Source organism: Oncorhynchus tshawytscha, linkage group LG19 (genome assembly GCF_018296145.1).
Source record: "Oncorhynchus tshawytscha isolate Ot180627B linkage group LG19, Otsh_v2.0, whole genome shotgun sequence".
Lineage (NCBI taxonomy): Eukaryota > Metazoa > Chordata > Actinopteri > Salmoniformes > Salmonidae > Oncorhynchus > Oncorhynchus tshawytscha.
Window position 1 is genome coordinate 44,391,790 of NC_056447.1, and position 25,369 is coordinate 44,417,158.

Here is a 25,369-nt window from a genome sequence, read left to right on the forward strand (position 1 = left end):
TGTATGAGATATTAAGCCTACTGTAATGTGTATCACTTTAGCCTACTGTAATGTGCTTAACTTTAGCCTACTATAATGTGTATCACTTTAGCCTACTATAATGTGCTTAACTTTAGCCTACTGTAATGTGTATCACTTTAGCCTACTATAATGTGTATCACTTTAGCCTACTATAATGTGTATCACTTTAGCCTACTATAATGTGTATCACTTTAGCCTACTATAATGTGCTTAACTTTAGCCTACTCTAATGTGTATCACTTTAGCCTACTATAATGTGTATCACTTTAGCCTACTATAATGTGCTTAACTTTAGTAACAGGGCCTACCGTAAGGGGGTAAAAGATTTAAGTTACTATAATGTGCTTAACATCTCAGAGGAACTGAAATGGTATCTTTAGCCCACACTGACACCTTGGTGAAGAAGGCACTACAGAGACTCTTTAACCCACATGGACACCCTGGTGATGAAGAAGGCACTACAGTGACTCTTCAGCCCACACGGACACCTTGGTTAAAGAAGGCACGACAGAGACTCTTCAACCCACACGGACACCTTGGTGAGGAATGGCACACAGAGACTCTTCAACCCACACGGACACCTTGGTGAAGAAGCCACTACAGAGACTCTTCAGTCCACACTGACACCCTGTGTGAAGAAGGCACGTAAGAGACTCTTCAGCCTACTATGACATTGGTGAGGAAGGCACTAAAGAGACTCTTCAACCCACACTGACACCTTGGTGAAGAAGGCACGACAGAGACTCTTCAACCCACATTTGACACCTGGTGATGAAGAAGGCACACAGAGACTCTTCAACCCACACATGACACCTTGGTGAAGAAGGCACGTGAACAGAGACTCTTCAACCCACACTGACACCCTGGTGAAGAAGGCACAACAGAGACTCTTCAACCCACACTGACACCTTGGTGAGGAAGAAGGCACGACAGAGACTCTTCAACCCACACTGACACCCTGGTGATGAAGGCACAACAGAGACTCTTCAACCCACACTGACACCCTGGTGATGAAGGCACAACAGAGACTCTTCAACCCACACTGACACCCTGGTGATGAAAGTACGACAGTGACTCTTCAACCCACACTGACACCCTGGTGATGAAGGCACAACAGAGACTCTTCAACCCACACTGACACCCTGGTGATGAAAGTACAACAGTGACTCTTCAACCCACACTGACACCGTGGTGAAATCACGTCAGCGACTCTTCAAACCACACTGACAGGAGGCTGAAGAAATCTTGCCTGTTCCCAAGGGCCCTCACAGTGTTCTACAGGAGCACCATCGAGAGCATACTGTTGTCTAGATCACAGCCTGCAAGGCTCTACAGAAGGTGGTACGCTCAGCCGAACGCACCATTGGGTGTATGCTGCCTGCCCTCCAGGACACCTACAGCACCAGGTGTCGTATGTGATAAGAAGACCTTAGCCACCCGAGCCACGGCCTGTTCTCCCTGCTTCCATCACTCAGACGTGGGCAGTATAGGTACATCATGGCAAAAACTGTCAGACTTCTACCACCAAACCATCAGGCTGATGAATAGCCACCACTAGTCAGCTACCTGCTACCCCTGTGTCCCCCCAACGGACGTTTACCCTGCCCCCACCCCCAATGGACATTTATAATTGTTACAGTTGTAAATATGTATATATTATTATTATTATTGTTTCATCCACTTCTCTTTGACCAGCACTGTTGGAGCTCAGAGCTGAAGAATGTCACTGTACCCTGCTATTACATCTGCAACCTTGTGCATGTGACTAATAAACCTAATCTCATCTATAGTGATCACCACAGCCAACTCTATGTAGATAAGAGAGGATGAAGCACATGGGGAGGGAGAGAAAGAGTGAAAGAGAGAGTAGGTGAAGGAAGTAAAACGGAAGAAATGTTACCACAAACACTTGTGCAGTGACAGAAACACTCTGATGCTGGGTGTGTTAAGACTGATGTGAGAGACATTTAAAATTGAGGAAGAGAGAGAGAGAGAGAGCAGACAGTGTATTTCACTCACTCTTACACACACACAAACACACAGAGAGATGATCATCTACCAATGCTGTGGCTGTCTTCCTAAACCACCTCTGGTGTAACCTGTTGATTGTAGAAGACCGGTGGGCTACAAGTCACCATGGGGCCCTGTGACTACTGGTCCTGGACCAGCCTACCTCTCGCCATCCTGGCTGTGCTTCTCTTCCACCGGGATGCCAATGGTAAGTTAGACCCAGGGGAAAAAAAACTTTTTGTATGTGATTAAACTACAGCGTATTGTGGTTGGTTCAGTTTCAACACACAGTAAGAGAAGTGTTGCTGGTAAATAAAAGAACAACTCTCTTTGAGTGAATTTGTTTGTAAATATCTGCAATGTCATCCTCACATTCAAGACTTCCAGTTTTTGTCATCCTGGCAAAAAAAAAACTTATTTTTTTTATTTGTGTGTGAGAGCTCGATGACAGAAAAAAATATATCCGGTTGTAGAAAAAGATAAAGGGACTTAAAATAATAGATTAGCGGGGTTGGAAAATTAGTTCAAAGTCATCTTAATTTCCTCCCGATCTTCCTCCCTAAAGATGAATCATTTATGTTGTTCATGTTCTTCTCCCTGTTTTCCAGTTGTTGTTGTTGAAACAAATCGCTCTTCTGGCTTCCATTTTGTTTCCGCTGAATAGCAAATACTCCACATTTCACAATGGCATTTTGAATCCATCAACAACATCAATATTTTATAATTACACAGAAATATTATTTCTTACTGATACCCAGCTGGAATTGTTTTTTTTTGGCACATCTCAGTTATACCAATACTAGTGTCATGTATTTTAATGTATATGATTTCAACAACAACAATCATGAGTTAATTTATATTATACTTTTTTTTGTGATTTAGCAGACACTCTTATCCAGAGCTACTAACAGGAGCAATTAGGGATAGGTGCCTTGCTCAAGGACACATCAACAAATTATTTTACCTAGTCAGCTCGGCCAGTATCCTTTTGGTTACTGGCCCAACGCTCTTAGCTGCTAGACTGTAATATTCATATGTGTAAACATACTGAATTATAATTGGATGCATTTTACCGCTGTATCAAACTGTGCTATGATTGGTTAAGACCACCTAGTTGGTTAGGTGATGGTCAGTTGATCCTGGTTGGCGATACGTGAACATGCCAGTTGTAGCTAGCATGCCAGTTGTAGCTAATATCCTGTAGTACTGCATTTTATTATTTTGTACAAAGCGTGCAAAACAAGACTTAGACTACCTGCTGTCCACTGTTATATTAACTTATTATAACTTAATAATTATGAAAATACAGGCCCTATTTTTCCTCAGTAGCTTATTATTAACCACAATGAGTCATACTATATCTGTCAGATCTCTCTGTGTGAACATACCTGTGGTCTCTTTTAAAGCTGTGATATGTCGCTTTTTGGGCGACCCAACAAAATTCACATAGAAATGTGAGTTATAGATCTGTCACTCTCATTGAAAGCAAGTCTAATAAGCGATAGATTTGTTCTCTGTGCGGTATTTCTATGCTCCCCATTTTTAAGTTTCATTTTTTGAGTCTTGTACTTTTGGTTTTGTACGCCAGTTTCAAACAGCTGAAAATACAATCTTTTTGGTTATGGAAAATATATTTCATAGCGGTTTAGATGGTACGATAATTCTCTCCACTATACTTGCTTTTTTTGTCACATTAACTGAAATTAGACAAACTATTCGATTTTTAGCAACCAGGAAATGGTGGAACGATTTCTGCATAGTGGATCTTTATTATAGCCCTACTGTGGTTTTCCTGTGTGGTTGGAAGGTATAACCGAGTTGTGTGCCATTGTGTGGTAGGCCTACAGTAAAGTCGTATATGATGCTATCGTGTTGTCACCTCTACTGTCCTCTCATTGATACTGGGAAGTCTGACACTCCTTGCCACTAATTGACATTCAGAATGGCATTGATGGTCAGTTATACTGAGTTAAACTGAGACCATTTTGGATATACTCAGTTACTCAGTGACGATTATGAAGTCTGAAAGTCTTTAAGTTCCCCCATGGTATGATGAGGTGGTCCTATTTAGTCTGAGACAGGATGCAGCACTGAATAAGTGCAGGTGGGGTTGAATCTCAGTTCCCTACAACCTGTAGTCCCATTGTTTTATGCTAATTGAGTTCCAACTCTTCAGGATGTGAAATGTGTTTTGTCCTTTTTTTAAAATCTCTCTGTGTGCATCTCACTTCTATTAGTCATGAACATGTCACTGTCACTGATACCAAGGGGAAATTCTGATGAATGGGAAAATCTCCTTCACCTGTCTGCAATCTTTAATCACCTCTCATCTTAGTAAAAATCGTATTTTCAACCAACTAGGATCCAGCTAAAGAAAGATTGAGGCCTGTCCCTGTAGCCATTGTTGCAATATTAGTATTTTTTTTGTGTGTGTATGTGTCACCCCCTGACCTTAGAGAGCCGTTTTATTTCTCTATTTGGTTAGGTCAGGGTGTGATGTGGGGTGGGCATTCTATGTTTTGTTTTCTATGTTCCTTTATTTCTATGTTTTGGCTGGGTATGGTTCTCAATCAGGGAGAGCTGTCTATCGTTGTCTCTGATTGGGAACCATACTTAGGTACCCTTTTACCCTCCTTCAGTGTTGGTAGTTAACTTTCTTTGTGGCACTTAGCCCTTTAAGCTTCACGGTTGTTGCTTGGTTTGTTGGAGACATTTAAAAAATAAAATATACGCTCACAACGCTGTACTTTGGTCTACTTCCAACGACACCTGTGACAGTATGATTTGATATAGAGGTGATGGGTGACCTTATTGACCTATTGGTCAGGCAGTGACTTACTTCAGTTTAATTCTTTGCAGGTCAAGATTCTGATTGTTTCCCGGAGATTAGAGTGACACGGAACACAGTATTGAGAGCTTCAACTGGGGAACAACTGAAGATGAACTGTTCTGTTGATTTCTGTTCCAACTCACCAACACCATCATGGTGTAAGTTTGATGAATCAAACATATGCCTAACTGTCAACACAACAACTCTCATTCGAACACAGTTGACAAATTTGACAAACACTACATGGATCTCATTTCTGACTTTCAAAAACATATCCAGAGGTGATGCTGGTCTATACAGGTGTGAATTACACACGGCTGTGGGTCATTCTATCAATGTTATCGTCTCAGGTGAGCAATCTATTAATACATTTTCTCAGTTTGAAATGTTTAACCAGTCAAACATTTAGTTATTTTTCCCATTCATAGAAGCAAACCCCCTGTGATGGGTGTCAATTGTTATGTATTTCAGAGAGAATTGAAGACACCACAGATTTATATCAGAACAATGAAACAAGTAAGAGGAGATTTTGACTCTTCATAGCTTAGCATGCATTGCACACTGAACAGAAAGGTGCTGCAGTATGAATGTACATCAAGGCACACCACAACACAATGCTATGTCACACCTAGCTCTGAAACACTGTGGTAACCAGTAACACCCTAACAGCCAGTTAAAACTAGTAACCTAGTATCCATGTTGAGTCAAACCTCTTCAGGAGCGTCATTTTGATTTAAAATATGTGTGTCTGCATGTGTGTAATTAGGCAGAATTATTTTGCTGTTAAATAATTTCCTGTATTTGTATATTTTTTGGCCTATAGCTTTTATAAATTCAAATGTGGAGTGGGGGGACATTTCCTCCTTGTTCATAGTGGAAATCAGGCCTCTTTTTCTTATAGACAGGACAGTGAGTCAGAGTGACAGTTTCCTGGAGTGGGTGTGGCCTTATGTTTACTCCTCGGCTGGGATTATGGTGTTTGTCATCGTGGTGATAACCATATCCATGCTCTCAATGCATGGTTGTAAAGGTAAGATGCTCACGATTTCCTTAGTATATTAATACAGACTAATGATCATCCAAATGCAGATGCTCTGAAAGAGCTGTAAAACCTGGACCCATACAAATCAGCTGGGCTAGACAATCTGGACCCTCTCTTTCTAAAATTAACCGCCGCCATTGTTGCAACCCCTATTACCAGTCTGTTCAATCTCTCTTTCGTATCGTCCGAGATCCCTAAAGATTGGAAAGCTGCCATGGTCCATCCCCCTCTTCAAAGGGGGTGACACTCTAGACCCAAACTGTTATAGACCTATATCCATCCTGCCCTGCCTTTCTAAAGTCTTCGAAAGCCAAGTTAATAAACAGATCACTGACCATTGCGGATCCCACCGTACCTTCTCCGCTGTGCAATCCGGTTTCCGAGCTGGTCACGGGTGCACCTCAGCCACGCTCAAGGTACTAAACGATATCATAACTGCCATCGATAAAAGACAGTACTGTGCAGACGTATTCATCGACCTGGCCAAGGCTTTCGACTCTGTCAATCACCGTATTCTTATCGGCAGACTCAACAGCCTTGGTTTCTCAAATGACTGCTTCGCCTGGTTCACAAACTACTTCGCAGACAGAGTTCAGTGTGCCAAGTCAGATGGCCTGTTTTCCGGACCTCTGGCAGTCTCTATGGGGGTACCACAGGGTTCAATTCTCGGGCCGACTCTCTTCTCTGTATATATCAACAATGTCACTCTTGCTTCTGGTGATTCCCTGATTCACCTCTATGCAGACGACACCATTCTGTATACATCTGGCCCTTCTTTGGACACTGTGTTAACTAACCTCCAAACGAGCTTCAATGCCATAGAACACTCCTTCCGTGGCCTCCAACTGCTCTTAAACGCTAGTAAAACCAAATGCATGCTTTTCAACCGTTCGCTGCCTGCACCCGCCTGCCTGGCTAGCATCACTACTCTGGACGGTTCTGACTTAGAATATGTGGACAACGTCTGACTAGACGGTAAAGTCTCCTTCCAGACTCATATTAAACATCTCCAATCCAAAATGAAATCTAGAATCGGCTTCCTATTTCGCAACAAACATACCCTCGTAAAACTGACTATCCTACCGATCCTCGACTTCGGGGATGTAATTTACAAAATAGCTTCCAATACTCTACTCAGCAAACGGGATGCAGTCTATCACAGTGCCATCCGTTTTGCTACCAAAGCCCCTTATACCACCCACCACTGCGACCTGTATGCTGTAGTCGGCTGGCCCTCGCTACATATTCATCGGCAGGGTAGCTCCAGGTCATCTACAAGTCTATGCTAGGTAAAGCTCCGCCTTAACTCAGCTCACTGGTCACGATAACAACACCCACCCGTAGCACGCGCTCCAGTAGGTATATCTCACTGGTCATCCCCAAAGCCAACACCACCTTTGGCCGCCTTTCCTTCCAGTTCTCTGCTGCCAATGACTGGAACGAATTGCAAAAATCGCTGAAGCTGGAGACTTGTATTTCCCTCACTAACTTTAAACATCAGCTATCTGAGCAGCTAACCGATCGCTGCAGCTGTACATAGTCCATCTGTAAATAGCCCACCCAATCTACCTACCTCATCCCCATATTTTTATTTACTTTTCTGTTCTGTTGCACACCAGTATTTCTACTTGCACATCATCTGCTCATCTATCACTCCAGTGTTAATTTGCTAAATTGTAATTATGTCGCTACTATGGCCTATTTATTGCCTTACCACCTCACGCCATTTGCACACACTGTATATAGACTTTCTTTTTTTTCTATTGTGTTATTGACTGTATGTTTGTTTACTCCATGTGTAACTCTGTGTTGTTTGTGTCACACTGCTTTGCTTTATTTTGGCCAGGTCGCAGTTGTAAATGAGAACTTGTTCTCAACTAGCCTACCTGGTTAAATAAAGGTGAAAAAAAGAATAAAAAAAAATAATAAAAAATTATGACCATAGCACATTAATACAGACTAATGATGACCATAGCACATTAATACAGACTAATGATGACCATAGTACATTAATACAGACTAATGATGACCATAGCACATTAATACAGACTAATGATGACCATAGTACATTAATACAGACTAATGATGACCATAGCACATTAATACAGACTAATGATGACCATAGCACATTAATACAGACTAATGATGGCCATAGCACATTAATACAGACTAATGATGACCATAGCACATTAATACAGACTAATGATGACCATAGCACATTAATACAGACTAATGATGGCCATAGCACATTAATACAGACTAATGATGGCCATAATACAGACTAATGATGGCCATAGCACATTAATACAGACTAATGATGGCCATAGCACATTAATACAGACTAATGATGGCCATAGCACATTAATACAGACTAATGATGACCATAGTACATTAATACAGACTGATGATGACCATAGCACATTAATACAGACTGATGATGACCATAGTACATTAATACAGACTGATGATGACCATAGTACATTAATACAGACTAATGATGACCATAGTACATTAATACAGACTAATGATGACCATAGTACATTAATACAGACTGATGATGGCCATAGCACATTTACATACATTTATTTCTGGGACATGACTTTTCATTTCAATGTTTTGTTCATGATTCCCTTAATTGCAGGTGCCTGTCCGGCCAGGAAGTCAAGGAAAGAGGACCAAACAGAGAACCAGGTCAAACCGATATACACTACACATCTAACTTTCATTTAGTCCTGTATTAGTACTATTAGTACAGATTCTGGATGGTCTTTAATGTGTTTACAGTATGTAACATGGTGGAGTCTTTTGGTGCACTCCTTGTCTGTCAGTCCCAGGTGTTGTGTCTCTGACTGATTCAATTATATGACAGGCTATTTTATCAAATCGATTACCTAACGTTTGATTACGTGATTGAATTAAACCATGCAACAATTAACTCGTTAATAACCTGGGGCACCACGGAAGAGTGTTTATAGAGTTGCTCTTTTCCGAATAAACTCTTAAAGATCTGAAGATCTTTTATAATCAATAGCAGTCAATTATTAATCATCACCTTATTTAGTCTCATCTGAATGTCGTAAAATTCTTGGTTATCTGCACGAACCCTGGCTAACAAGTTGAATCAGCAATACAACATTTGGCTTAATGATTTATTTACTAAATACCTAAATAATCACACAGAATTACATATACACAGGATAGATCATACATTGATTACTAATTATGTCATAAAAGCAAAAGTCCCTAGCGGATGAAACCGATATGACGGCTGGTTACCCAAAGAAAGGGGGTTGGGTCTGAATGAAAGAGCGGGATAACTGAGGGACAAAGGGGATTGGGTCTCTATCGGACCTTGAGAAGCTATGCTACCGTAAATATAGAATCTTATGCATTCTAATAATCATCCATTCGGAAATTGAAAATGCAAGATATATATTTACACTGAACCATTCGATAGATGGTTTGAAGATGGAAGACTGGTTTGCCCAGCAGATATCGCCATTGTCCTTTGAAGAATCTTTCTGGTCGTAGTGTTGTAGAGCGGATACGTTGAAGTAGCCTGTCGTTCTCAGGAGATCGTCTGTCCTTTCCTAGGCCACGTACGTTTACAGCTGCAGCTGATAAGTTGACGTACAGAATTTCTCACTTATTCTATAGTGAATAGGAGTTCAAAGTTCATACCAAGTTGCCATAATCAGCTCGTGCTGTATTCTGGCTGGTCTAGTCGAAATTCCTCCTTCCAGCGTGGTGATCGTCACCTCCACATGATCTTGTCATGTAAATTTCGTTATGTAGAGTGAATATTCAGCCATTCGCAACCACAGCTCACACTGGGGTTTGCTTAGTCTGACATGAATTAGGTCACAGGGGCTTTATACTGGGGAAGAGAAGGGCGTGTTTCATCCCTCTCCAACCAATGTCTGTTCACTTAAGCGTGGCCACTGAGTGAGAATAAAATTACTTGAAAACAATTCTCTCATTTAGAAGGCTAAAATTACATTTAATATTCTCACACACAGTTTCATATTTAAACATTTAAATTGCACAACAATTCCATGTGAATCTAATGTCTAGACTAGAATGTGTAGACTTTCAAGATACACTTTATGTTGTCCTGTCATCAGTAATAATGTCCCAGACAACAACTGATCTGACATCATGGTCTTTAAGTATTTTCAACTGGTTGGATTACAGAAATATTGTTAAATTCCCCAACCTTTTGATGTTACCATACTCTCTACGTTAACAAAGGGCTTTCCAAGAGTCCATTCTGTAGAGGGGAGAGAAAAGGGGAAAGGTATTTATAAACCTCACCCAACAGGGCAATGTCATGACACAGGTGTGGCCCACTATAATCAAGGGTGGGGTTGCAAATACACAGAGTATTAAAGTAGCTTACTTGTTGTTGCAGTATATGGCTATACCAATGACCCAGCAAGCATTCCCACGACCCAACCTACAATCCCACCACAGAGGAAGCATCCGATCCCACCAATCCCAGGACCGGCCCCAAGCCCAGGCACAAGCCCAGCCCACCTCACAGCCGGACTGTATCTATGACAACGCACCTGCCAGGGGCCCACGTCGCACTCATCCGGCTTCCGGCCAAGCTGCAGCCAATCAGGTAGCTGTCCCGGTGGACACGGACAATACCTATAGCAACGGGAAGGAGAAAGAGGAAGAGAGTGATATTATGTACGCAGCGCTAAACCATCAGGTAAAGCCTCGAGCCGCTGCGCGCCCTGCACAGCCTCGGGTAGAGGGCTCAGAGTACGCAGCCATACGAGTGTCCTGAGCCCTGGAACCAGGAAGTAAAACTCCTCTTCCCAGAGGGTCACAGTCCTACTGGTCTTTGTTTCTCCCTGATTACGAGAAGGGGTTGCTGCGTCCCAAAATGGCGACCGGAGTATGGGCGAGTGGGTGTGTCAAAAGGGAAGTAGTGGGTGTGTCAAATCGTCTGCTATAGGTTAGACGGTTTTGATTGCGCTGTATTTTTTTCTCTTCCGTTTCTTGCCACTCAACCAGACTGTGACACACAACTAGGTGCTATCATCAACCAAAAAGGGTTATTTGTCTGTCCTCATAAGAGAACCCTTTGAAGAACCCCCTTTGGTTCCAGGTAGAACCCTTCTGGGTTCCATGAAGAACCCTTTCCACAGAGGGGTCTGCATGGAATCTAAAAGAGTTCTACCTAGAACCAAAAAGGGTACTCCTATGGGGACAGACGTAAAACCCTTTTGGAACCCTTTTTTCTATGAGTGTACCTCACATTGAGCTACCATACTGCGAGAGTTGGGACATCTGTTTTTAAGCCAGAGGATGAGTCTGAGTGTTAGAATTACATGAATAATTGTACATTTTCCGGTTTAAAACTGAAGATTGTTTATTGGGGCGGCAGCTAGCCTTGCGTTGGGTCAGTAACTGAAAGGTTGCTAGATCAAATCCCAGAGCTGACAAGGTCAAAATCTGTTGTTCTGCCCCTGAACAAGGCAGTTAACCCACTGTTCCTAGGCCATCATTGTAAATAAGAATGCGTTCTTAACTGACTTGCCTAGTTTAAATAAATATTAAATAAAAACATTTGAAGTATTGATGATGGGTGTACTGTTGCTTTATGGGTTGTACGCATGTTCCTACTGTGAATGTCACCATGATATATTACTGTGACTGTCACCCTGATATATTACTGTGACTGTCACCCTGATATATTACTGTGACTGTCACCCTGATATATTACTGTGACTGTCACTCTGATATATTACTGTGACTGCCACCCTGATATATTACTGTGACTGTCACCCTCATATTACTGTGACTGTCACTTTGATATGCTACTGTGACTGTCACCCTCATTACTGTGACTGTCACACTGATATATTACTGTGACTGCCACCCTGATATATTACTGTGACTGTCACTGTGATATATTACTGTGACTGTCACTCTGATTTATTACTGTGACTGTCACTCTGATTTATTACTGTGACTGTCACACTGATATATTACTGTGACTGTCAACCTGATTTATTACTGTGACTGCCACCCTGATATATTACTGTGACTGTGACTGTCACACTGATTTATTACTGTGACTGCCACCCTGATATATTACTGTGACTGTCACCCTCATATTACTGTGACTGTCACCCTGATATTGGCTACTAGGTAGCTACTTCCCACACCGTTGCTGGACAGTAGTGCCTGTCATACGAGAGCGAACGGTACTGGGTCCGGTGTTCTTGGTTTTCATGCGTGCCCTCCCCATTGAGTAGTAGACTGTATGTACTGTATGTATCAAGATGGTTATCAATATTAGTTACTTCTTGTGTAGGCTGCTGCCCTCTTTTAAATAAAATAATTTGAGAGAAAACATTGCCACGTTAGCTGCTGCCTGCAACATGACCACGATACCAGTGGCAATCGGTGCCATTTAAGATTCTTATTATTTTAACCTTTATTTAACCTGGCAAGTCCGTTAAGAACAAATTCTTATTTACAATGATGGCCTGCACCGGACGACGCTGGGCCTATTGTGCACCTCCCTATGGGACTCCCAATCACCTCCAGTTGTGATACAGCCTGGAATTGAACCAGGGTGTCTGTGGTGACGCCTCAAGCACGCAGATGCAGTGCCTTAGACCGCTGCGCCACTCGGGAGCCCCGATGAGGGATGAGCATGGCCTTATTTCTGTTACAGCTTATTGGATGACTGTCATTCATATTCCATTCACCCAGTTCAATGTAACATCGATAGGTTTAGGCTACTACATGATAGTCAAATTTTCCCTATACTCATCATGAGGTTTCCTCAACCTAGACTTTGAATGAAAGCTACACCATGGTGCTGTTTAGGCTACTGTAGACCAACACTGCAAAACAGTGTGTTTTAATCAATTATTTGGTGACTTGAATACATTTAGTCTAGTTTTATCTAAAAAGGCTTACTTCTTAATATTTTGCTATTTAAATTTTTATGAAATTCACTGAGGAAGATGTTCCTCCCCTTCCTCCTCTGAGGAGCCTCCACTGCATGATACCCAGTAGGAAGGACTTCGGCAGGCATGTCATACAACCCCGGTGCACTGGTCCGGCTTATCGACTCTTCTTGTAGCCCAATCAGCCACGTAAAACGGTATTCAGTAGCAACAAATCTGCCCAATTAGCTAATAATCCATACACCCACTCTCCCATACTTCGGTCGCCATATTGGGCTGCAGACACCCCTTCGTGGTATTACAGAAATAGATCAGCTGGCTGCATCGAACTTTGAACTTCCACCAATGATAATGTCAGTTTTAACTATGGCCTTTTGGGTACAACTTTCTTACAGAGGTTGATTTTTGAGGCCTACTTGAAATATTCCACTGCACTGTAATTAGGTGGAAATCAGTTGACTGTGAATGTAACTGTGATTGATTGTTTTGTTTAATGCATTTTTCTGTGATTGCGTGTTTCCTATTTAAACAAATAATCAGATTTGATTTACTATAATATAATTTTCACTGCAATATTACTCTTCTCCATTCCTTACTGTAATCAACCAGTTTCAGTGAAATCACTGTGAGTGTTGACAATCCCCTGGCCTTGGGTTTAGTTGAGGTGTTACTGTCGTTGTGCAGGGTGTTTTGCAGTTTACCTCTTGTGCTGGGATGTGATTAGGAGGTTTCCTGTGCTACACAAACCAAAACCCCCACATGCTGCAGCACACGGTTACATATCCTGTGATGCAGTGAGAAGCTTTCTGTGTGTGTGTGTTCATGCCTGATCTACTGTCCCTGTATGTGTGTGTGCATATGTTATCCCAGCTAGCACATAATGTTCTGAGAACCATATATTTCTTAGACCTTGGTGAGAGCGTGGTTCTCCTTTGGTTATTTTGCACACGACCTTCCCACAATGTTCTGGGAATGGTGCAGGATACCCAGCTAGCACATAATGTTCTAAGAACTTCAGCATAATGTTTTCTGCAGGTTTCCTCATGTTTCTATTTAAAGGAAAAATCCACCCAAAACCACTCATTCCTATAATTTACAGTGTTGCATAACACTAATATGTGAGAACAATATTGTGAATTGAATTGAATTTTGTCATTGTAATAAGGTTGGTAGCAACGTGAAAATCATTGTGGAAATCTGTTGCAGCTCAAGACGACTAAAAAACCCACAATGCAATGCTCTCTCTATGGGCTTGCTGGCCAGTAGCTAGCTAGCAAATGTAGCTACACACAATACTACCAAAGTCAATATCAGCATGTGAAGAAGGTAGTTAGCTTTATAATTGCCTAAACAAAATGCAATATCAATTTAGGAGTCTACAATCTCACCATGTTTAACCTGCAGATTGATGTGCCTCACAGAGTGGAGTCTGACATTCACAACGACACCATGCAATGCACCCTGGACTGAAGAGGCAGACAAATAGGAGAAATGTGTTAGACCCTCTGTTAAATTACACATTTCTCAAGGTAGGAATATTGCGAAAATATGATCAATGGCTCATTGAGAGAAGACATCGGCCAGTATTAGAATCTGACATGTATGACAGACGTTTTAACGATCTAAAAGTCATATTCCTATTAACTTCCAGAGACCCTTTAACACAATGCTACATCACACTGGCAGAAGTTCTGCCTGCTTGAACGGCAATAACTCAGATACACATGAAATGACCCAGGGAATCGATAGAGCATCGCTCAGAGATACACAAAAACAATATAACATTCAAAATGGGTGAATCTTTACTTTAAAGTCATGTTCTCAGAACATGAAAACGTTCCATAAAAAGCACAAGCAAACATTAGTTACATTCTAAGAATGTTATTTAAAAACACATTCCATTCCCAACATCAACAAAACTCTCTCTGTACTCTGTCTTGTTAAGTGTGTTCAGGTGTGTTGATCTTAATGGGTGCTTGTTTCCTTTGAAATGGGGTTTGTTTGAATAGACCAAAATGAACGGTTTTGTGAACGCTAGCTCCATCTTGGTGGCGCAGTGGACTAATTCCAAAACATTCAGGGAACCATAGTAAACGTTCTCAGAACCTCCCTGCAAGCTAAAAATGGACATTCCCAGTAAGTTTTCTGTTTTACTGGTCAGGAAATGTATGGCTTCCTTCCGAGAAGAAATGGGAAACCAAAAACGTACGTTGCCCCGACTTCCAAGTAACCACATTTAGTAGATGTGAGGGTTTATATGCTTGCATGAGTGTGTGCTTTACTATATGTGATTGTGATCTCCTAACCATCACAAAGATGCAGGGCCTTGAACATTCTCCTTCACTGCCTCACAGCATTATATCCTATCCAGTGGATTTTGACTGTAATATTATTATATACATGCACAAGAAACATGCTGTTGGCATCATGAAAATCATATGCAGTGTGGTGGTGTCTGGTATAGAAAGCCAGGCTACAGTACAGAACTGTATTGTGTGTACTCAGATAAGAATGCCATTCATTTCTGTGTGTTGTTGAGTTGTGGACAGATGTACACAGAGGATGAGGTTGATAAAAATCAAACCTGTTCTGTAGTACGAGATTGCTGCACAGCTGTCAGATGCAAAGAAGCCAAACATGTCTGTTGCACTGTTCCCTGGGAAACGCTCCAGTACCTTTTACCTTTATGCTTGCTCCCCCCTCCCCTCTCTTTCTCTCTCTGTCTCTCTCTCTCTCTCTCTCTCTCTCCTTCCTTACCTCTCTCATTCTTTCTGTCTCTCTCTTTGCCTTTCTCTATCTCTGTTTCCTCTCTCTGTCCTTCACTACCCCTCTCGTTCTTTCAAAGAAGCCAAACAGGTCTGTTGCACGGTTCCCCGGGAAACGCTTCAGCGCCTTTACCCCCCCCCTCTCTTGCTCTCTTTTTCCACTCTCTTCTCTCTCTCCTTCCCTACATCTTTCGTTCTTTCTCAGACCGAGAGACAATCTCACTGTCTTTTGTTCTCTCTCTCTCTCTCGGTCTCTCTCTCGCTCTCTGTCTCTCTCTCTGTCTCTCTCTTTCTCTCTCTCTCTCTCTCCCTCTCTCTCTCTCTCTTTTTCCTTCAAATCCTTCCACCAGACACCCGGCACCTGCAGACTCCCATCTCCCATCTGTCTCAAATTAGATCTCATCTCCAGATACTGATGTCTTTTATGGTACAAGCAGTGGAGGAGAGGGGGATAAAATGACAAAGTGAACTGTCCCTGTTGAATTAATGGTCTGGCGTGCCGCAATACCTTGTGTGTGTGTGAGCTTGCTTGTATGTGCAAGAGAGTATATTGTGTGTACTGTATATGACAGAGAACTTAGAGAGAGAAGGAAATAAATAAATGGAAGGGTGCCGTCAGTGTGCAATAGCGTCTTGATCCATCTTTCCTCGCTTAAACCCTTGTTTGTTACTGATGGCGAGGCACGACTACGAGGCCTAATCTACGTCCAGGGGTCTTGCTCTACGTCCAGGGGTCTTGCTCTACGTCCAGGGGTCCTGCTCTACGTCCACGGGTCCTGCTCTACGTCCAGGGGTCCTGCTCTACGTCCAGGGGTCCTGCTCTACGTCCAGGGGTCCTGCCCTACGTCCAGGGGTCCTGCTCTACGTCCAGGGGTCCTGCTCTACGTCCAGGGGTCCTGCCCTACGTCCACGGGTCCTGCCCTACGTCCACGGGTCCTGCCCTACGTCCACGGGTCCTGCTCTACGTCCACGGGTCCTGCTCTACGTCCACGGGTCCTGCTCTACACATGAAGGATGGGTGCCGGTGGTGGATAAACAGAGCAGCCCAAGGCTTTAATTCCTCCCACTCATCTCTCTCTCTCCATCTCCCTTTTTCCTGTCTCTCCTCTTTCTGCTTCTCTCTTCCCCTTTTCCTGTATTTCTCTCTTTTCCTCTCTTTGTCTCTGTTTTCCTCTCTTTGTCTGTTTTCCTCTCTGTCCCCCTATCCCTCCCTCCCCCTCTCCCCTCGTGTCTCTCTGCTGAATGCGACTATATTTCTATGGTTTTATAGTCTATCCTTGTATGAGGCTATGAGCCCTGTGTGGGCGGGTGGGCGGTTGGGTGTATGCATGGAGAGACACTGGCTTTGGATCTGAAAGGCTTATGATTGGCCCTGTGGTCTCTCATACCATCTCACGGATGACACAGCACCATTAGCCTGTTTTCTGAGGTCTATCCTCAGTTGTTGTCCGATTTGTTGAGTGAGCAGCTGGATGGCTCCTTCCTTAAGGATGCCGTATACAATCTATTCAAGAGCTAGTCAGAAAATAGCTAATTTTGACATGAAAGTGGAATCTTCTTCGTGTCTGGATTTTTATCAATGTATGATGTGCTTTCAGAATGTGTCCCTCACTTTGTTGAAGTAAACATCTTATAGTATTAAATGTTGAAAGACATAAATGATGACAAGAGGCAAGCAGTGCTTGTTATTTTTCAAGTTTGAGTGAACCTTAATTTATATGTGTCATCGTTATGTTGCGCTACTAACTAAATTCAATCTGGGCAGCCAGTAGTTCACGATTCTCCATCTTGAACATTATTCAGAGGATAAACTTTTATTTCTCTCTCTCCTCTCTCTCTGTCTCTGGGTGTCTCTCTGTCTCTCTGTCTCTCACTGTTGCTTTTCCATTAATGGGGGAACATTTCTAAATGTCAGTGTGAAATTAGGCCACCTAATTGGCAGGCTAATGAGCAGATAGACTAGCATTAAGTGCATCCATATGCAGTCGTAGGCATTTTAGGCAGGCTCACCTGCCTGCTGTTTGCTCTCCTTTTTATTTCATTATTTCCCTCTGTCTGTGGGTCAGACAGGAGGACACATCGTCAAAGAGAGCAGCACCACACCGTACAGAGCACCGTATGGAGACAAACAGGCTGTTTTGATGTTAGAGAACAGAATGGCTTTGTGGAGAGAGACTAGCAAGAGAAAGATTTTAAAAAACTCTTCTCCACTTAAAACTTCTTACGGCTGAAATCCCGTTAACGGGATCGATTTGACAACAGCCAGTGAAAGTGCAGGGCGCCAAATTCAGAACAACAGAAATCTCAATTAAAATTCCTCAAACATACAAGTATTATACACCATTTTAAAGATAAACTTGTTGTTAATCCCACCACAGTGTCCGATTTCAAAAAGGCTTTACGGCGAAAGCACACCATGCGATTATGGCAGGTCAGGGCCAAGTCACAGAAAAACACAGCCATTTTTCCAGCCAAAGAGAGGAGTCACAAAAAGCAGAAATAGAGATAAAACTAACCTTTGATGATCTTCATCAGATGACACTCATAGGACTTCATGTTACACAATACATGTATGTTTTGTTCGATAAAGTTCATATTTATATCCAAAAATCTATGTTTACATTGGCGCGTTATGTTCAGTAATGTTTTGCTTCCAAAACATCTGGTGATTTTGCAGAGAGCCACATCTACTCATCATAAATGTTGATGAAAATACAAGTGTTATACATGGAATTAAAGATATGCTTCTCCTTAATGCAACCGCTATGTCAGATTTTAAAAAAGCTTTATGGAAAAAGCACACCATGCAATAATCTGAGTAAAGTGCTCAAGCACCAAAACAAGCCATACAGATACCCGCCATGTTGTAGAGTCAACAGAAGTCAGAAATAGCATTATAAATATTCACTTACCTTTGATCTTCATCGGAATGCATTCCCAGGAATCCCAGTTCCACAATAAATGTTGTTTTGTTCGATAAAGTCCATAATTTATGTCCAAATACCTCTGTTTGCGGGTTTAGTTCACAAATCCAAATTCACAAGGCGCAGGCACATAGTTCAGAAGACAGTTCCATTATAGTTCGTAGAAACATGTCAAACGATGTATAGAATCAATCTTTAGAATGTTTTTCTAATAAATCTTCAATAATATTCCAACCGGACAATTCCTTTGTCTTTAGAAATGAAAATGAACGCAGCACACTCTCACGGGCGTGCGCCTGACTGAGCTCATGGTATTCTGCAAGACACCTGACTCAAGCAGCTCTTATTCGCCCCCCTTCACAGTAGAAGACTCAAACAAGGTTCTAAAGACTGTTGACATCTAGTGGAAGCCTTAGGAAGTGCAATCAGATGAAATTTTACACTGTATATTGGATGGGCAAAGACTTGAAAAACTACAAACCTCAGATTTCCCACTTCCTGGTTAGATTTTTTTCTCAGGTTTTTGCCTGCCATATGAGTTCTGTTATACTCAGACATCATTCAAACAGTTTTAGAAACGGAGTGTTTTCTGTCCAAGTCTACTAATAATATGCATATCTTAGCTTCTGGGCCTGAGTAGCAGGCAGTTTACTCTGGGCACCTTATTCATCCAAGCTACTCAATACTGGCCCCCAGCCATAAGAAGTTGTTTAATGTCTGTGTTGCATGATGGACCAGCACTTAGCGACATTAGATTTCAGGAGCTACACACAGAATGCTAACTTTGTGTCCCTGGTGCTCTAAAAGACCCCAGCCACCACTGGAGTAGAACCGTGGAACTGTAGAGATTGGCTACTGGAGTGAACAGTAGAACTGGAGTGAACAGTAAAATGGCAGAGCTTGGCTACTAGCCACTAGAATAGTAGAGCTTGGCTACTGGAGTGAACAGTAGAACTGGAGTGAACAGTGGAACAGTAGAGCTTGGCTACTGGAGTGAACAGTAGAACTGGAGTGAACAGTGGAACAGTAGAGCTTGGCTACTGGAGTGAACAGTAGAACTGGAGTGAACAGTAGAATGGTAGAGCTTGGCTACTGCTCCTGCAGGGCTTGAAAACTATTACGGACTACAAAGGGAAACCTAGACGCGAGCTGCCCAGTGACACGGGCATACCAGACGAGCTAAATGCATTTCATGCTCGTTTCGAGGCAAGCAACACTGAAGCATGCAGGAGTGCAACAACTGTTCTGGATGACTGTGTGATAATGCTCTCGGTAGCCGATGTGAGCAAGACCTTTAAACAGGTCAACATTCACAAAGCCGCGAGGCCAGATGGATTACCAGGATGTGTACTCAAAGCATGCGTGGACCAACTGGCAAGTGACTTCACTGACATTTTCAACCTCTCCCCCGACTGAGTCTGTAAAACCTACATGTTTCAAGCAGACCACAATAGTCCCTGTGCCCAAGGAAGCAAAGGTAACCTGCCTAAATGACTACCACCCTGTAGCACATTGGTAGCCATGAAGTGCTTTGAAAGGCTGGTCATGGCTCACATCAACAGCATCCTCCAGGATACCCTAGACCCACTCCAATTCACATACCGCCCCAACAGATCCACAGATGACGCTATCCCCATCGCATTCCACACTGCCCTTTCCCACCTGGACAAAAGGAACACCTATGGGAGAATGCTGTTCATTGACTACAACTCAGCGTTTAACACCATAGTGCCCACGAAGCTCATCACTAAGCTAAGGACCCTGGGACTAAACATCTCCCTCTGCAACTGGATCCTGGACTTCCTGATGGGCCGCCCCCAGGTGGTAAGGGTAGGCAACGACACGTCTGCCATGCTGATCCACCTCTGCCACGCTGATTAGTCCCCTCTTGTACTCCCTGTTTATCCACGACCGTGTGGCCAAACACGACTCCAACACCATCATTAAGTTTGCTGACGACACAACAGTGGTAGGCCTGATCACCGACAACGATGAGGCAGCCTATAGGGAGGAGGTCAGAGAGCTGGCAGTGTGGTGCAGCCTCTCCCTCAATGTGAGCAAGACAAAGGAGCTGATGGTGAACTCCAAGATAAGTGGGCATTGTGTCAAGAAGCAGTGCGGCTTGGTTGGGTTGTGTTTTGACCTTCGCCTCCCTCTCGAGTCCTTACGGGAGTTGCAACGATGAAACTGTAACTACCAATGAAAGACTGTAACTACCAATTGGATAACACGAAATTGGGGAGTGGAGCGGGTCGAGAGTTTCAAGTTCCTTGGTGTCTACATAACCGAACTATCATGCTTCAAACACACCAAGACAGTCGTGAAGAGGGCACGACAAAACCATTTCCCCCTCAGGAGACTGAAAAGATTTGGCATGGGTCCCCAGATCCTCAAAAAGTTTTACAGCTGGTATGGCAACTGTTCGGTATATGACCGTAAGGCACTACAGAGGGAAGTGCGTCTGGCCCAGTACATCACTGGGGCCAAGCTTCCTGCAATCCAGGACCTATATAATAGGCGGTGTCAGAGGAATGCCCATAAAATTGTCAGAGACTCCAGTCACCCAAGTCATAGACTATTTTTTCTGCTACCGCACGGCAAGCGGTACCGGAGTGCCAAGTCTAGGACCAATCGGCTCCTAACAGCGTCTACCCCCAAATCATAACACATCTGAACAATTAATCAAATGGCCACCGGACTATTACATTGACCCCCCCATTTGTTTTGTACACTGCCTGCTGCTACTCGCTGATTATTATCTATGCATAATCACTTTACCCCTACCTACATGAACCAATTACCTCAACTAACCTGTACCCCTGCACACTGACTTGGTACCGGTACCCTTATATATATATATATATATATATATATATATATATATATATATATATATATATATATATATATATATATATATATATATATATATATATATATATATATATATATATATATATATATATATATATATATATATATATATATATATATATATATATAGCCTCATTATTGTTATGTCGTTGTGTTACTTTTTATTCACATTTTTTTTAAACTTCAGTTTGTTTGATAAATATTTGCTTAATTCTCCTTGAACTGCACTGTTGGTTAAGGGCTTGTAAGTATGCATTTCACGGTAAGGTCTACACTTGTTGTATTCGGCGCATGTGACAAATAATGGTTGATTTGATTTGGAGTGAACAGTAGAACGGCAGAGCTTGGCTACTGGAGTGAACAGTAGAATGGCTGTCACGCCCTGACCTTAAAGATCCTTTTTATGTCTCTATTTTGGTTTGGTCAGGGTGTGAGTTGGGGTGGGCATTCTATGTTTTGTGTTCTATGTTTTCTATTTCTTTGTGTTTGGCCAGGTATGGTTCTCAATCAGGGACAGCTGTCTATCGTTGTCTCTGATTGGGAACCATACTTAGGTACCCTTTTTCCCACCTGTGTTTGTGGGAAGTTGACTCTGTTTAAAGCACTTTGCTTTTGAGCGTCACAGTTAGTTTTTGTAGTGTTTTAGTGGTTTGTTTGGCGTCATTTTGATTAAAATAAAGAAAATGTACGCTCACCACGCTGCACCTTGGTCCTGGCAGAGCTTGGCTACTGGCGTGAACAGTAGAATGGCAGAGCTTGGCTACTGGAGTGAACAGTAGAAGAGTGGAGCTAGGCTACTCTACTTTTAGTCCCTGTTTTATTGCTGGCCTTCTTAAGTTTACTTCATACAGACAAGAATAGAAGAACTGAAAACCACATTGACTTGTTTAAAGCCCCCCTCTCTCACTTAGGCCTATACTTGAGGTCCAAGAAGAGACTTTCAGTCCACTCAATAGAAATGCATGATCTGAGTCCTCAGACAATCAGTGTATTACTTGGTGATCATGTCACATTACTTAATTGTCCCCTAATTAACTGGGGGATATTTTCATAATTAAAACCCATATATCATAGCTTGTATCATGTGGATTATGTCAACCAGACTAGCTGTGTTGGAATGTTGAATACTCATAAAGTCACCGATGGCTGCTGGCAAGTTTTAGGAACTAGTAGCACAGGTTCACATGACAAGATACACTGTGGCTACTTGAGGTAGGCTTAAACCCCTCTGTAATAGACTACTGTGAGTTTGTCTTTGTCTGTGTTAGTGGTGAATAGGCTTCATTAAACTAAGAAAGAGCTCTTGGTAGAATATTATGATCAACCAGATGGATAATTTCTGACGATGCGTGAACACAAACAATGACAGGTTTTAAATGGTTGTCATGGAGCGATATAAAGACTTGTGTCCTGCTGTTAGGGTTTATGGACTCTTCCTGCTGAGAGCAATACAATGTTGTCCTCCCCTCTACTGGGTATATACTAGCCTGGTCCCAGATTTGTTTGAGCTTTTGTCTATTACATTGTCATTGTCAAGCCAAACATTTGTCATGACAATTCCATAAGGAGTTGGCAAGAGCGCAGAAACAGATCCAGAAGAGGAATTAGTACAGACTACAAAAAAATGCAAGATTAATCTCTCACCGACGGGGCAATTAAATGGGATGAAGAAGAGGCAAGAAAGCACATAGACATAGTAGTGTACTGTACTGTACTCACAGGCCAATTATTAAGTCCAGCCCTTATGCCATGTCGAACAGATAGGTACAGTGCACCCCATAGCTAGGTATGACCAACTATCTGAACTCATTTATTATCCTCCTACCATTTTTGGGGTAGGGTATTTCATGAGCATTAACACTCCAACACAGCCTGTATCTCATCACAGGGCTCATTACACCTCCGCTAAATCAAGTCCAGCCCTTATTCCAGCCAGGGATTCAATGTTATTCACATAGATTTAGAGAGTCTATTATTCATTTTTGGGGTGGATTATTTTAAAAATATATATATATAAAAAACATACACGTACAAACGACAACATACAAACCAACACACACATCAACGGCATCACACCTGCCCAAACCCACCTGCTCACACCGCCATCTCCAGCGCCGCATCACTCCCCGCCACATGGCCTCAAACTGTGCCATTTTGTTTCTCACTGTCGCCCATGCACTTTTAATATTTAGATAACAAAGCATTTGAACGTTCCATTGTGTTAATGGTGGAGTTTTGGTTGTCAAATTTTTAAGTATAAGTCTTTTCAAGATGATTGACAAGAAAACTATTGTCAAACCCATAGGATATCTCACTGCACCCTCATATGCCATGTCTTGAAATAAGCTGACGGACAGATGGATTAAAAGTAAATTGACATTGTAATACTCCTGACAGCCAACCTTCTAACTTCGCCCATAACTTTGGACTTTATAGCATTCCCAGAAGGTATGGATTATTGTGTAATTCTTATTTTTACACTTGTCTTTTGTATAACAAATTATATACTTAAGCAATAAGGCCAGAGGGGATGTGGAAAATGACCAATAAACCATGGCTGTCACGTTCTGACCATAGTTCTTGTGTGTTTTCCTTGTTTTAGTGTTGGTCAGGACGTGAGCTGGGTGGGCATTCTATGTTGTGTGTCTAGTTTGTCTATTTCTATGTTTGGCCTGATATGGTTCTCAATCAGAGGCAGGTGTTCGTCATTGTCTCTGATTGGGAACCATATTTAGGTAGCCTGTTTTGTGTTGGGTTTTGTGGGTGGTTGTTTCCTGTCTTTGTGTTTTATGCACCAGTTAGGACTGTTTCGGTTTTCACGTTTATTGTTTTGTAGTTTGTTCATGTTAAGTGTCTCTTATTAAAGAACCATGAACTTCAACCACGCTGCGTTTTGGTCCGCCTCTCCTTCGCAGGAAGAAAACCGTGACAATGGCTAAGGGCTGTTCTTAAGCGCGACGCAACGCAGAGTGCCTAGACACAGCCTTTAGCCGTGGTGTATTGGCCACATACAGTATCACAAACCCCCAAGGTGCCTTAATACTATTATAAACTGGTTACCAACGTATTTAGAGAAGTAAAAATAAATGTTTGTCATACCCGTGATATACGGTCTTATATACAGTACCACGGCTGTCAGCCTATCAGCATTCAGGGCTCGAATCATACAGTTTATAAAATAGTTTATACTGGATTAAGTATACATTTTCGTAACTGTCATTTTGTTAGTTAACTTCCAACATTCCCTCCATCTCTTGCCAGTATCAGTTATTTTTAAGTCTTGGTTCCAATAGTTTATATTTTTTCAAAGAGGTTGTCAGTTGGATATGCTACGCTCTCTGCAAGGATTTGTATGTTACCTATCAGATGAACATCCTTTTTGGACTAAAATAAGATTCCTTCGAGATTGCTCTGATTTTCGAAAGATTTGAAATCGAAAATATCTACATTGGTCAGTCCTACATTTCTTTTTTATTCTGTCATAGAAATAAATGTATTTACAGTTGACGTCTGAAGTTTACATACACCTTAGCCAAATACATTTGAACTAAGTTTTTCACAATTCCTGACATTTAATCCAAGTAAAAATTCCCTGTCAGTTAGGATCACCACTTTATTGTAAGAATGTGAAATGTTAGAATAATACTAGAGCGAATTATTTATTTAAGCTTTTATTTCTTTCATCACATTCACAGTGGGTCAGAAGTTTACATACACTCAATTAGTATTTGGTAGCATTGACTTTAAATTGTTTAACTTGGGTCAAATGTTTTGGGTAGCCTTCCACAATTCCTCCTGACAGAGCTGGTGTAACTGAGTCAGGTTTGTAGGCCTCCTTGCTCGTACATGCTTTTTCATTTCTGCCCACAAATAGGATTGAGGTCAGGGCTTTGTGATGGCCACTCCAATACCTTGACTTACTGGTTGTATCATTTTGCCACAACTTTGGAAGTATGCTTGGGGTCATT

The 25,369-nt window shown here is 42.1% G+C and overlaps 1 protein-coding gene and 1 pseudogene across 2 annotated transcripts; both read left to right on the forward strand.

Moving 5' to 3' along the window:
* Nucleotides 1–25,369, forward strand: part of LOC112219141 — a 228,866-nt pseudogene that overhangs the window by 108,427 nt on the left and 95,070 nt on the right.
* LOC121840082 (B- and T-lymphocyte attenuator-like) lies at nucleotides 1,975–12,450 on the forward strand. 2 transcript variants are annotated; one of them, XM_042301723.1, is made up of 6 exons: nucleotides 1,975–2,239; nucleotides 4,891–5,211; nucleotides 5,333–5,377; nucleotides 5,763–5,891; nucleotides 8,545–8,594; nucleotides 10,315–12,450. In XM_042301723.1, the coding sequence occupies exons 1-6, from the start codon at nucleotides 2,158–2,160 to the stop codon at nucleotides 10,696–10,698; spliced, it is 1,011 nt and encodes a 336-aa protein (XP_042157657.1). In that variant the 5' UTR covers nucleotides 1,975–2,157; the 3' UTR covers nucleotides 10,699–12,450. The 2 variants fall into 2 exon arrangements, with proteins under 2 accessions (XP_042157657.1, XP_042157658.1); XM_042301724.1 differs by lacking the exon at nucleotides 5,333–5,377 and having other exon boundaries at nucleotides 1,977–2,239.